Source organism: Miniopterus schreibersii (genome assembly GCF_964146895.1).
Source record: "Miniopterus schreibersii genome assembly, chromosome: 14".
Classification (NCBI taxonomy): domain Eukaryota; kingdom Metazoa; phylum Chordata; class Mammalia; order Chiroptera; family Miniopteridae; genus Miniopterus; species Miniopterus schreibersii.
Window position 1 is genome coordinate 33579645 of NC_138114.1, and position 13205 is coordinate 33592849.

General features: G+C 46.6%; 1 protein-coding gene across 1 annotated transcript; it reads right to left on the reverse strand.

Annotated features, from left to right (window-relative positions):
- Nucleotides 1-3298: 3298 nt before the first annotated feature.
- Nucleotides 3299-12584, reverse strand: ANKRD1 (ankyrin repeat domain 1). Its single transcript, XM_081158690.1, has 9 exons — nucleotides 12200-12584; nucleotides 11365-11544; nucleotides 10087-10224; nucleotides 9855-9962; nucleotides 8700-8798; nucleotides 7088-7186; nucleotides 6607-6705; nucleotides 6418-6516; nucleotides 3299-4164 (listed from the first exon to the last, which is right to left on the reverse strand). Exons 1-9 carry the CDS (start codon nucleotides 12221-12223, stop codon nucleotides 4054-4056), a joined length of 957 nt encoding a protein of 318 aa, XP_081014816.1. The 5' UTR covers nucleotides 12224-12584; the 3' UTR covers nucleotides 3299-4053.
- Nucleotides 12585-13205: the final 621 nt, after the last annotated feature.

The window sequence follows — 13205 nt, forward strand, 5'->3', positions numbered from 1 at the left end:
TGGGTCAGGGTGCATGCAGGAGGCAACCAATCGATGTGTCTCTCTCACATTGATCTTTCCCCACCCCTCCCTTCCACTCTCTAAAAATTCAATGGAAAAAATATCCTTGGGTGATGATTAACAACAACAAAATATATGTTAGAAAAGCACAACCAGGAAAGTATATTTACAGTGCATATTCCAGAGAGGTTTAGCATGCTTATCTTTTAAGAAACTTTTTAAAAAACATATCCAACATGCCCAATGCCATTAGTGTTCGTCCAGATCCCTTTTATCAGGCTGGCGTTCCCAGACCTCATCTACTTCAGGTGGTGGGAACAAATTGTTTATCTCCACTCTCCTCCGGAGGATTGTCCTGGATGGTGGATGTCGCCTTACTCAGAGATGCCTGGCAAGTTTTGTTCCCACCTGTGCATTTATGCTCCTGAGCTCCCTGGGACTAGGCTGAAGACAGACTTCTCTTGAAGCCACATCTTTGCTTCTTTTTGTCTCCTGCCCTGTCCTGTTACCCTCATTTATTGTCAATAAACCACAAGAATCCTCATTTCAAGTGCTGTTTCCAGGGAACCTGACAATAGAAAATTGGGCGAAGAATTTGACCCAGAAAAAGTTTCAGTAAACGTGAAGATGCTGAACTTTTTAGTAATCAGGCGAAAGTTGTCAAAAATAGATTTTTCTTTTGCTGATCGGGTTGAAAAGATGTATAAAATGAGTATTTTCATGATTGTGGAAAAGGCAATAACAAGTATAATTTGATGCCAACCTTAGAGATACTCTTATAAGTGTATTCAGAAATAACTGGTTAGGTATAAAGGGTGCATGGATAAGAGCATTCATTGCAACAGTGTCTGAAATACTGGGAAAATGGAAACAGCCTAAATGCCAAATAATAATGGGATTACCTAAATGGTGCACATTGTACACTGAAACACAAGAATACCATTTATAAAGATGTGTAGAATAGGTGGTGCAGTTGAAAACCCAACTTATAAAACTAAATGTACAGTGTCCATATGTAATGTGCACAGGAAATTCAGAGTGCCATGAAATTAGGATTATTGTGTGATGTTGGCTTTTCTCATCCTTTCCTATCATTATGTGTTGCTCGTTCGTTTGGGGGCTAAAGGCAGTATGATGAATGTCATGACCCGGAGAAAAGGCACAAGAACACCCTTGGGAGGAGTAACAGCCTAAGTGAGCGCCGAGGTGGCTCCCTGGACAAAGGCTGCTCCCGAGGGGGAGGAATTACGCCTCGGGTGGGGCAGGGTGGAAAGAAGACCTTCCAGGGAACGGACCGCATGTAAAAACAGGAAGGCAGGTGCCCGGGAGTTTGAAGGAACTGAAAAGTTAGTAGGGTTGAAATGAGAGTTTAGCTGGGAAAGTAATGAGAAACAAGTGAGAATAGAGTTAACAGCAGTGAGATTTTAAGGACTGGGGAAAAGTGGGGAGCCATTGAATTTTAAAAAGGAGAATGGCTTGACCAGATTTGCATTTTAGAAGAATCACTCTGGCTACTGCTTGACGAACAGACTGGAGGGAAGGAAGTAAACCAGAGGCTGGGATCCCAGCAAGGACCACTGAGTAATCCAGGGGGTGATCCGTGGTGATCTGAACTCAGGGAGCGGGCCCTGGGGTGGGAGGAAGTGGACAGGCCACAGAGCAGTACACTGGGTAAGAAGACTTCACGGCTGATTGAAAGAGAGACGAGGGAAACAATGTCGAGAGCAACTTCCAGGAGTCTCTTAGCCAAAGGAATGTTCCCTCCACTGAGAAAACACAAGACAACAGACAGACTGTGGGCAAAGAGCTGGGGGGGGGGGGGGGCTGAGACAAGGAAGGAGCTTATAAAAGTTGACTTCCTGTGCAACAGAAACTTGAAATTTTTGCCTGAACTGTTTATCTTTTCTTTAGCAGAACTGAGTTGGCCTTGTTCTATGGGACATATTCTGTTTGTCTCTACCTCTACTAGTGCAAATCTTTTTATGTGGCAACACAAAAGTGTTTTAACCTCTTAGTCTCTTCTCTCCTTTGCCCTCCCAGCTCCTGTGGGGAGGGGGACTTGAAGAAATCATCATAAAGAGAGGACTTGGTCACATCATAGCACACCAAAGCCATGCCATGGGAGGTGTCAGTACTAGCAAGAGAAATGTTGCCTGTGTTGTAGGTGCTTTACTTGGAAGAAATGGAAGGACCCTGAGCCTTAAGGATCTGAGAGGTTAGAACCAGGACCCTACAGGGAGGGCAGAAGGGTGGTCCAGGGGATTGGGAGGGAGGGAGATAGAGAAGGAAGCTGCGAGTCCCCCTGGGAGGCTGACTCTGGATTGTTAGGAGACTAGATAGAAAAGGTTCACAAATATTCCAAGCCAGCCTCAGAACTCAATGCATCCATGACCAGCTATCTCGAAGGCGTGGGATGGACCATGCCTGAGTGTCCTCTTAAAGAGTTAGAGGCATAGCTAAGAGGTTATGTGTGTGAGCCTGTCTGGAGTGAGTTTTTTGAGGTGCTGGTGTTTCACGTTGGCCTTCATACATTTCCTACAGTGCCATGCTATTCCCGTGACCTTGCCCTTTTCTGTGTTCTCCCTACTGCCTGGAATGGTCTGTGCTTGAACTACTCCAGGTTATCTTTCAGACTCCCCTGAAAGCCAGCACCTCAAAGCAGTCTTTGTAGAAATCCCCTCACCCCGTCAAATGGCATGCCTCCACATCTTAGACTCACAGCACTCCGTATTTTTTACTTCATTGTACTTACCACTAATATTTACTATATATTTCTTTCTGTGGTCATTTATTAGTATTCATATCTGTTCCAGCAAGGCAGAGCAGGGACAATCTGATTTTCTCAGATTGGAAGTAAGTCATCCTCCGGGTGTGTTTTCTCGTGGGAGGCCTTTGACCCTGTCAGCCACGGTCCTCAATGATTGCTAAACCTCAGCTCGTCCGTCCCTGCTGGAACTTCTTAGGGAGCATTTGTTAACTTGCAGTAAACATTCTGCCCACCAGGGGTCTCTTTCCCCCTTATTGGGGTCAAAATAACTTAACTCTCCTTTATATCTTTATGGTTTTCACTGCCTTGCTGCCCAAGGTGTGGTTGTGCCATACCACCACCTGCAGAGTCTCGGGTCCGACCTGAGACTGGCAGAGTCCGAATCTGCATTTTAGCAAGATCCTCATGCGTTCTGTAGACGTCATAAATACTGAGAAGTACTGTTCTACACGACGGTCCTAATCTGAAAAACTTACAGGACTGAAAGCACCCCATCGAAATGGTCTTGTCCACTTACAGAAGTACTTAGAAAGGGGTTTGGAATTTGTTGGCTTTTATTATGAATATAAAATATACGTATGACATAATACACATTTACACATTTACAATTTGCCATTACTTTCTTCTTTTTTGAGCAAGTCCCATTCTGATGGCCCCCTCGCCCACTCCTTCCACTGCACTCTGCTCACACACACACACGGGGACATTCGCCTCACCCTGGTACCGTGTGTGATGGGTAAGAAATACCGGGCCCAGCCGTAAAATGACTGGCTTTCCTGACCTCCTCACAGAACCTCTTTCATCCTACTGTTTCCGTCACTACATGCTTTCCATTGCCTCAGACTTCAGTAATAAAAATTCAGGAGAAAAGAGGGCGGCAAAAGATCACCTTTGTCTTTTAAAAACACCTTGAAATATCCTACGTGAGTGAGGTGACACATAAACAGCCACTGAGAGCACTGCTCGCTAAAGTGGGTGAAGGGCTATCTAGGGGAAGGCTCTGGAGTGGGTGTACGAATTAAACTCTGCTCACCAAGTGGGTGATCCTAAAGGATCTGAGTAGCAGTGCTTATTGGAGTTCATTTAAAAATAAATAAATAAACAGGAATAAATACAAATAAATAGAGTGAGTTTCGCTAAGGGAAATTTCAGTGCCCGTCCCCCCGTGCTTTCGCAACACTTTATAAGGTGCAGCTCGACCACGGGTTGATAAGGAGACGCTGGACTTGAACTGAGTTGCTCTTCTTCGGCGAGGAGCAGCTGGTGAAAGCCCGTGGCCGTTTCTCTTAGAATGCAGGCAGGCGAGAGGTTTTGTAGGAGTTCTCTTTGAGGCTGTCAAATATCGCTTTGGTTCCGTTCTGCCAGTGTAACACCAGATCCATCGGGGTCTTCCCAGCCTAATCAAAACAGATGAGGAAATCTGACTTCCAGATGGGAGGCATCTATAACTTCACATCTCTCTCCGTGCGTGTTTAATGAGGTAATGGATGGGTGTCTGTTACTAAAGTGTTTTATGCTTTCCTCTATGAGTGATCTGCAGTTTATATTCAAACCAGTCCTTCACTGTTTCTTACAGGAATGCTTTTGGCATTTCAGATTAGCGGTGTTTTTTCCCTATGGGACTATTTCAGGTATTAATAAAAATCTCCAGTTCCTATCAATTTGGAAAATGATTCCTTGATTGATCAAAACTGGTGGCAACCCAGCTGCTTCAACACCTTGGCTTAAATACTCCCGTCCTGCTCAGTACCATTACTGCTCCAGGGGGTAGATTTTTCACTAGTTACATTAAGCTCTGTCCCAGGAAATTAATTTTCTGGAGGTGACGTCATGACATGTGTGAATAAATAATTTATTACACCAAAATTCTTTTCCTTTTGAATATGTCTCAAGATATTCACAGAAATTAAAACCATGTCACCTCTCAATTCTTGTCTTTAAATATGAGCTCTAAATTTTTCCATCTCCATTCAGAAGTTTCTCTTTCAACCCAGAGATTGCAAATTCGCAGCTTTGAGATGCAAATCAGTCTAGAGACCTGTTTTGTTTTGGCCCAAACAGAGCTTAGGGGTTTTTTTAAAAGTTGGAATTAATTCTCAACAGTTGGAAAGTAAGAGATTTCCCCACTGAATTTGCGATCTCTGAAAAAATAATAAGAGTTGGCAGCATGATACTTGTGGTTCCGCAGAGCGACAATGGACTGGGTTGGGGAAGAGCCTCCACCTTTCAAAGCTATGTGCCCAGATTCCTGCAGCTGCCCACTAAAGTTATTTATATGGTCTGCTGGCCCCTGTGCATATCGTTAGTGGTCCTGTAACTTTCACTTTGGAACTTCTCACTTTTATAGCATCTTCCTTGAGACACTTATCAGCAGGCATGAAGACAGTTTTGGACAACAATCCAATAACATATTGTGGGTGGTTGCCAGTCCTGTTCAAGACAGTGTCCAATAGCTTATTGGTCTTTGGGGGGAACATTGATCCATTGGGTCAATGACAGTAATAGTTTCAGAACTCTAATGCCTGGATCTAACTGATACATAGAACTCTGAGCCCTATTTGTATATTTTCGGCTATTCCATAAATTCCTGGCACTCCTCATTAAAATCTACCTCCTGGTTTCCTGCCTACTTACACAGTCTCCCCAAATCTGTCTGCTAGTTATCTCTGCTGGTAGTGTCTCACTGCCTAAAAAAAATCATATTTTCTGCAGCTTTGGCGATTTTATTGAACCTACTCTTTTTATGATACTCTCTAAATTATTAGATAAAACCAATCCCAATGTCAGGGATGGGGGGATCCTGCTGTTAACACTTCCACCCCAAGCAGCAGTCTCTATTTCTTGCATTTATTCTTTGTTCCTGTCACTAAGCCAGATTTTTTTAATGATAAAATATTCCTGTCAGTCTCATAGTAATACAGTAAGGAGAAGAAATTATTCACATTATATAATCATTGGAATGTTTCTTTTCCTTCTTTTTTTAAAAGTGATTCTCCAAAAGCTTTCAAGTTTTTTCCCCCCAGTAATTTACACTCTTTTCTCTGGGTGATATTTTTAAAGCTTATGTTAGATGATGTTTGCCTGGGAATTGGGACCATGAGAAGTTGGTGACGTTCCCTGCTTACAGATGAAGCTAAATTAATACATACTTGTAGAAGGGACTTACAGAAGCATTTTCAGGACCTAAATATAGGAAATTATTTTGAGGGATGTGCAGATAAACCAAAACGGAGAAGAGATGGAAATTATCTCAAAAATATAAGCAGAAGTACAGCTGCCGCTGGGGGAACGTACGGAGGGGAGGCCTGTTCAGAAGTGCTGGGGTTAGACACCGTTTGGCCGAGTTCAGCGGCCCGGGCGCCGACCGCTGTGTGTATTCCTGCCCATCCCGGGCCCTGCTCGGCCAGGGAGCCGGCGCGTCTGTCCGCGCAGGGAGCAGCCTCACCATCTTCTATTTTGCTGGCCACCGTGCTAGACACAAGTCACAGCAGCCGCTAGGGCCTCCCCGTCTCCGACCAGGCGACCCGCGGCCCTGCCGGGACGGGACGCCGGGCCTTGGAACCGCCGGCGGAGACGCTGGGGGGCCGCTGGGCGCCTCCAGCGGCGGGCGCGCCCCGGGAAGCCAGCCCCGGGCCCCTGCGGGCACTTACGCAGTTCCTGACGCTCAGGTCCGCGCCGTAGGTGATGAGCAGGCGGATCAGCCTGTAGCGGTTCAGCCTCACGGCGTCGTGCAGCGGGGTGTCTCCCTCCTGGGGGCGAGGGCGGCCGAAGGTGAGCCTGGGGGCGCGGGGGGGGACCCCGGGGGTTCCAAACCCAGGGGGCCCTGCCCGGCTACTCACTCGGTCCCTGGCGTTGAGGTCGGCCTCGCAGGCGATGAGGTGCTCGGCGCACTCGGCGTGGCCGGTCCTCACGGCCACGTGCAGCGCGGTGCTCAGCAGCTGCGAGGGCGGGCGGGCCGTGGGTTGGCCGGGCGCCGGCTGTCCCGGACCCCGGGGTGGGGGTGGGGTGGGGTGGAGGTGGGGGGGTGGGGGGTGGAGTGGGGGTGGGGGTGGGGGGTGGAGTGGGGGTGGGGATGGGGTGGGGGTGGGGTGGGGTGGAGGTGGGGGGGTGGGGGGTGGAGGTGGGGGGTGGAGTGGGGGTGGGGGTGGGGGTGGAGGGGGGGTGGGGTGGGGGGGTGGGGGGGTGGGGGGGAGGGGGGATGGGGGGGTGGGGGTGGGGTGGGTGGGGTGGGGGTGGGGGTGGGGGCGGCCACTGTGGTACCCCAACACAGCACGGGCTCTCAGCTGGGGGCGGGGGGCACGGGGGCAGCGGGAGACCTACCTTATCCCGGGCGCTGATTTTTGCCCCTTTGTTCAGCAGCAGCTTTAGGACCTCCGCGTTTCCGCCGCGGCTCGCCCAGTGGATGGCGGTGGATTCAAGCTACACGCGGGAGGTAAAAGGACACGGCTTCATGGAAGGGGTCTGCCAGCGGGTCGGCGCGGGTCTCAGGCCAGGGCCACGCGGCGGGCGCCCTGGCGGCAGCGGCTGCCCTCGCCTGGGTCCCAGCTCCAGCTGCCGCCGCTGGAGGCCCTCCGCCCGCTGCTCTGGCTGAACTACCTGTGCCAGGGGGAGTGCGGGTGTCTGCGTGGGCATCTGGTGTGTGCCTCGTTAGGAGAGTCGTAATCTAATCAATATTTATTAAGAAGAATAACCACAGTCTGTTGAGAATTTCCTCGTGCCCACGCCGCGATGCCCGCCCTAGACGTGGCCACCCTCCCCGCGCCGCCGCGAAGTAGGTGCTTCTGTGTTCCTTTTAGATGCGAAAACCCAGGCTCCAACGTATTCAGCTTCTTACCCCAGGAGGCCCAGCTGGGGAGTGGCAGACTGGACGCTCCGGCCCACACCTGCCGGACGCTTTTAGCCACTTTGGCCGACTAGGTATACTCAAAAGTGCTAGACAAATGTACTTAAAAGCTCTGGCAGAGGAAAAGTAGGCCCTTCCAAAAGATTTTCACTCTGACCCGACACCTCCTCCTGTGCCCCTGCTGTGTTTTCCACATCTCTTGCTGGTCCTTGGCTGTCCTTTGTGACAGTGCAGCCTGGCACCTCGACTGTCATCACTGTGGCGGCTGCAGGCTGCGCTTTCTCAGAGATGGCGCCCTCCCTGCTCTGCGCTATGTCCCTGGCCTGTCAGATCCCACACTCCTGAATTTTAGTGTCTTTCCCTGCTAACTTTAGTTTTTGTTTCCTTAATGGTTTTTCTGTGTGTCTTTTGGGTTCAATTTTGGCCTAATCCTTTGGACTCTTCGTATACCTTTTCCGCTTGGCTATAAAGGCAAATTGAGCTGCATTTAAATAAATAAAGCATTTCCCAGCTCAATTTCAGTTCATAAAATACGCTGTATACTGGTCTTTGTAGAAATCACAGTGGTTGAATTATTGAGGTCTGAAAAGCAGCTGCTTTCCATAGATGCAATTCATTTAGTATGCAGCCTGGCCCCAAATCACGTCTATGGCAGTCGGCATCTATCATATGCAGCACGCAGCTAGAGAATTCTGATTCATTGCTGGCAGCCAGGGGCCACGCGCAGACGGCCGTGTATAATGAACCGATGGGGATGTTGAAAGGCAAGCGTGGACTGTATTACTTCTCAGTAATGCTACTGACTTGATAATGACCCAGCTCTCTGATGAGGATATTGAATTCTGCTCAATAGCTTTCACTTCCTTCTTTTCCCTGGAACACTTCTCTCCTTTTCAGTATGTATAGAAAATACTTTCCACATGACCTAGTCTCATCTCCCAACTTTCCTTTGTGTAGAGAAATAAGCTTTCCTCTAGTCCTCCCAGATCAACTTCCAATCCAGTCAGCCCAGCATTTCATTGTAGCTTTTCTCAAGCTTCATATAGTCTATACATTTTGGCTTATTTCCAAGCAAAGAAATATATTTACCATATCACGGAATTCGATCTGGGCTCCAGCTTCCAGTAACTTCTCCACAATTGCCAAATGTCCTTCCAGGCACGCTCTATGCAGAGCTGTCCGTTTATACTGTCAGGATAGAGATTAAAAGAAAGAAAGAAATGCAGAGAAAAATGTACATAAATCCTTTATAGGGGGTATGAATCTGAGGACTCTGAGGACCTAACTGGTAGAAACTTGACTGCTTCTTTATGAATTAGAAATGTCAAATTCACCAAAATTGCAGAACTAGAACAGTTATCCTGTAACTGAGATTTGAGCTTCCTGCAATGTACATTTTAAGTGCCTGGAAGTCTGCATTGATGGGTGTGAACTGGAAGGTTAGAGACTACCTAAATGCTGATTTTCCCTCTCTTTTGCACTGTCATTGTTTGTGTAATATTTGTCATGCAGATCAATTTTGTTCCATCTGGGACTGTTGCTAAGTCAAATTTCAAAAAGGATTCAATTCATTTCAAGAAAACGGAAGACTTATTTTTCATTCAACTTCAGAAATGATCCCCCATTTCAGTTCATGGGGGAAAAAATACAAAAAGGATTAGTGATTTCTGGTAAATTGGCTTCATACAAATAGGTGAATAGACTTCTAAAGCTGCAACAACTTTAGGCATTATTTCATTCCAGTGACCTCCCTTTACAGATAAGGAAACTGAGGTCCAGAACCTGCAAAGGAGCTGCTCAAAATCAAGTAGCAAAGTAGCGACAGAGCTGGCAGCTGAACTTCAGTCTCTAAATTCCCTGTCTAGAGCTGATGTGTTTGGGTCTCATCAGAGATGACGCTAATAATATATTGCTGCAAAGGTAATTTGTTGGCCTGGCCTCATTAAAAGTCCATCCCAAGGATCTAGGAAGTTAAAGACGAGTGAAAAATCAGTCAGAAATTTAAGAGTGCAAAAAATGATTCAACGCATAGCACTCATCCAGGTTTGTTTGTTGGGGGGGCGGGGTGTTTTTTCTTTTTTTGACTACTGTACTCTCCTGTCATGCTGCTGGCATATGTGGCAACAGCTGGGGAAAGTGTTTCAGGTGGATTGATTTTTGGCACCACATTAGCAAGGCTGCAGTAAAGCAGAAGAAACACGAAATTAATGAGCTGGATTTTGCAGTGCTGTGCGTAAGCCTTACCTCATCACAGGCATCCGGATTGTTCTTGTCCGACAGGAACTTTTCTACGACTGGCAGTTTGTTCTCCAGGGCAGCCTTCAGAAACTGAGCCACATCCACAGGTTCTGTCTAAAGCCAAAATAGGGCGAGAGCTACTGTGAGTGACACAGCGCTCAGTCACACCCTCCAGATATTTATTCCCCTGTAGCCTCCGTGGCGGGCGTGGGAAAATGCATAACCAAATAGCCCTTACGATGATTTCAGGCTCAGCTTCCTTCACAACCGGAACTTTCATTTTCCTGTATTTTTTCTTTTTCTTCAGTTGAATGATAACTTGAAGGTCTTCTAAGTTTTCAAGCTTTGACCTTTGTTCTAGTTTTTTCTTCTTGAGCTAAAAAAGAAGTTGGGTTTCAAAATACACTGGGTTCTACTGACAAGCACTCTGGTTGTGTCTAAACAAAATCTGCAAGGCCTGAGATAAGTGTGTGAACAGTTTGAGCAAAAAAAATTAAAAAATAAAACTTTGATCCCAATTTCATGATTTCTTATTCAAGGATTTGGGGGTCTGGTTTTCCAACTAATTGCCTTCATCTTCATTCTCATGCATTGAGCATCAGCTTTTGACTAATTGGAGACAGGATCTAGTCTCTAAGTGATGATTTTATAATTACTGCCATAAACCCCATATTTCTGTAGAATTTTTTTTTTAATCATACTCAAGAATGTTTTTTAACCCAAAAGAATCCAATGATGAGCATTAAGCTTTGAAATATCAATGCCGCCCTGCCGGGTGTGGCTCAGCGGTTGAGCATCGACCTAGGATCCAGGAGATCGCTGTTCGATTCCCGGTCAGGGCACATGCCTGGGTTGCAGGCTTGGCCCCCAGTTGGGAGCGTGCAGAAGGCAGCCAGTCAATGACGACTCTCTCATCATTAATGTTTCTATCTCTCTCTCTCTCCCTTCCTCTCTCTGAAATCATTAAAGATATATTTAGAAAAAAAAAAGAAATATAAATGCCAATCTCTGTCAGGCTGTCCACTAAGCAGGGCCCATGAGACAGGCTGTCCTGGGACTACAGCTAACTAATGCATGTTTTATCTGCAGTTAGTAACGAAACTTCACCCAGCAGCTCAGACCTTATCAGCACAGATAGTAGACACAGTCAAACAATGGTCCATGGACCACAAACTACATTATTGGGAAAAAGAGGTCTCTCTTGCTTGGGATAAACTAGATGCACATAACATCAGAAACTCACTGGACACGTTTCTCTTTCCAATTCTTTCAAGCAGAACATGGTCAAAGAACAGTCAGTCATTGATTCGGAATCTGGAGGGCATAGTCTTGCTAAAGAATTCTTTCCCACATTGTGCCCCATAGAAGTTGCCTCTTTATGGGTTCATATTTGGTAAAGAAACATCTTTTAAATGGTGGCATTTATTTTGTTTCTCTTTGCTTCTTCCTGCTTGGCACCTCCTTTCTCTGCTCCATCCCCAACCTCCCATTAGTGGATTCTATGGAAGGTTCTTACCTCTGCCTCCCGTTGTTTCTCAGTTTTCCACTGTTGCTCCGCAAGGCTCACGGAGTGGGCTGGAAGTGTTTTCAGGTCCTCTTGCTTCTCCAAGGTAACAGCAGCTTCATACTCTCCATCTGTGAAATCCTCAGGGAGGAACTCCCCAGTGTCCCCACTGCCATTCTTCTTCCCTGTGACCTATGAGGGAAAGAGATGGCAGGGTCAGAAGTATCAGGGCCCTGTCCTGGGGTCATCCTCTGCGGAGGATGCTGCAGGAGGGCCCGGTCCTTCCTGGTGACTGCCGCCTCCATGCAGCTGTGAGATCTCAGCTGGGACACATTGCTGAGATGTTCCAGGATTACCTCCAGGTACTTGTCTTGCTGTTTTAGCTAAATCAAAGTTTAGGTTAGATTGCTATGTAGAAATCCACTTTTAATCCACATAATCACACTTCTCCTAGGAAAATGTCAACCTCCTCCCCCCCCCCCCCCGATTATTTAAAATTCTTTCATTTTAGGTACTTTTGATAACTCTTGGCCTCAAGTTGTAAAGTTTTCAGACATATGTTCTTGCCATATAACGTCTTCCCTGAGGCATTTTGATAATGACATGTGATTCTACCTTTATAATAAACCCAAAGCAAAAGGTAATAAATAGAAATATGTAGAAAACTCATTGCTGCCAGCTCCATTTTTCCAATTTCACTTATTTTATCACGTGAACCAACCATTTTTCACATACAACATTTTTGGAATACCTGTGCATTACACCTGAAAGGAAAGGACATCTCAGTTTCAAATTAAAACCAAGACTGAACCAATTTCCACTGCATAAAGTAATGTGTCTCACGTACCAGCTCCTCTACTTTCAGCATCATCACGTTGGCCTGAAGTTTGTCTGTAAGCTTTCCTCCTGCAGAATGAATCCCTTCAGTTGGCCTTGCTGTGCTCCTCCACAGGGGTCAGCTTATATAGCCGGGGCTGGGTGAGATAATCTTCCAACCTGGGAACCCAAGTAACGCCCCCGCCCCCACCAGTGGCCAACTCAGAGGCAGGTGAATTTTCATTCCAGACTCAGTGTCTGGGAAGCAGAAGAGGGAGGAGATGACAAGCAACCCCTCTGAATATGTGAATCAAGAGGAAATGTGAGATCAGTGACCGCACCGCTCAGCAATGCAAGTCATTCTATTTATCGGGAAGCCAGGGGACAGCTGCCTGCTGATATTGCACCACAACACTGCTCTTTTGCCTTCTTTGTCAGCTTTCATATGACTAACTCTATCAAGAAAATGTAAATACCCGGCACATCACACTCCCAGTAATATCTTTCTGATAACCAGACTTATCAGCACTTCACTTGGGTGAAGTGTGACTTCAGGACATCCTATTGCCGCGGCAAACAGCCTGCGAGGAGAGGATCCGAATCTGCAGGAACTTTGTCTACATCTGTTGGAATTCTGTGGAGTGATGTCTGGGGCTAAAAAGGCCCCATGACATGCCATCTTCCCATCATTATAAAAAATTGAAAGCAGTCCCTAATGCACTTTTGTTTTATGGCGTCATTGGCCATAGTTAGCATATGACATGCTTACTGTCTTCTAAAGTAGCATACTTACTGGGGCAACTTTTATTCAAAAAGGATCCAAATGCTCCCGAGATAAATTATATGAGACCAGTTATTTGCAACAGTATGACCTTGATTAGATCATAGGGCCAAAGTTCTCAGATGCTGTGAGTGAAAGACACCTATGGGAGCCTGTCAGAAATAAAGATACCTGGGCCCTTCTCCAGAGCATTCTGAGTCCATTTGTGGTGAGTGCTAGGAATCTGTATTTTTCAAAGCACTCAGATCGTTCTGAT

Bases quoted from the DNA above. Each gene is read 5' to 3' on its own strand.
- ANKRD1 (XM_081158690.1), bottom strand. From the start codon at position 12,223: ATGATGCTGAAAGTAGAGGAGCTG. The intron at 6,706-7,087 runs GTAGGTCTCCCG...CCGCCCTCGCAG, and splicing joins AAATCAGCGCCCGGGATAAG to CTGCTGAGCACCGCGCTGCA. The intron at 6,517-6,606 runs GTGAGTAGCCGG...CCTCGCCCCCAG, and splicing joins ACCTCAACGCCAGGGACCGA to GAGGGAGACACCCCGCTGCA.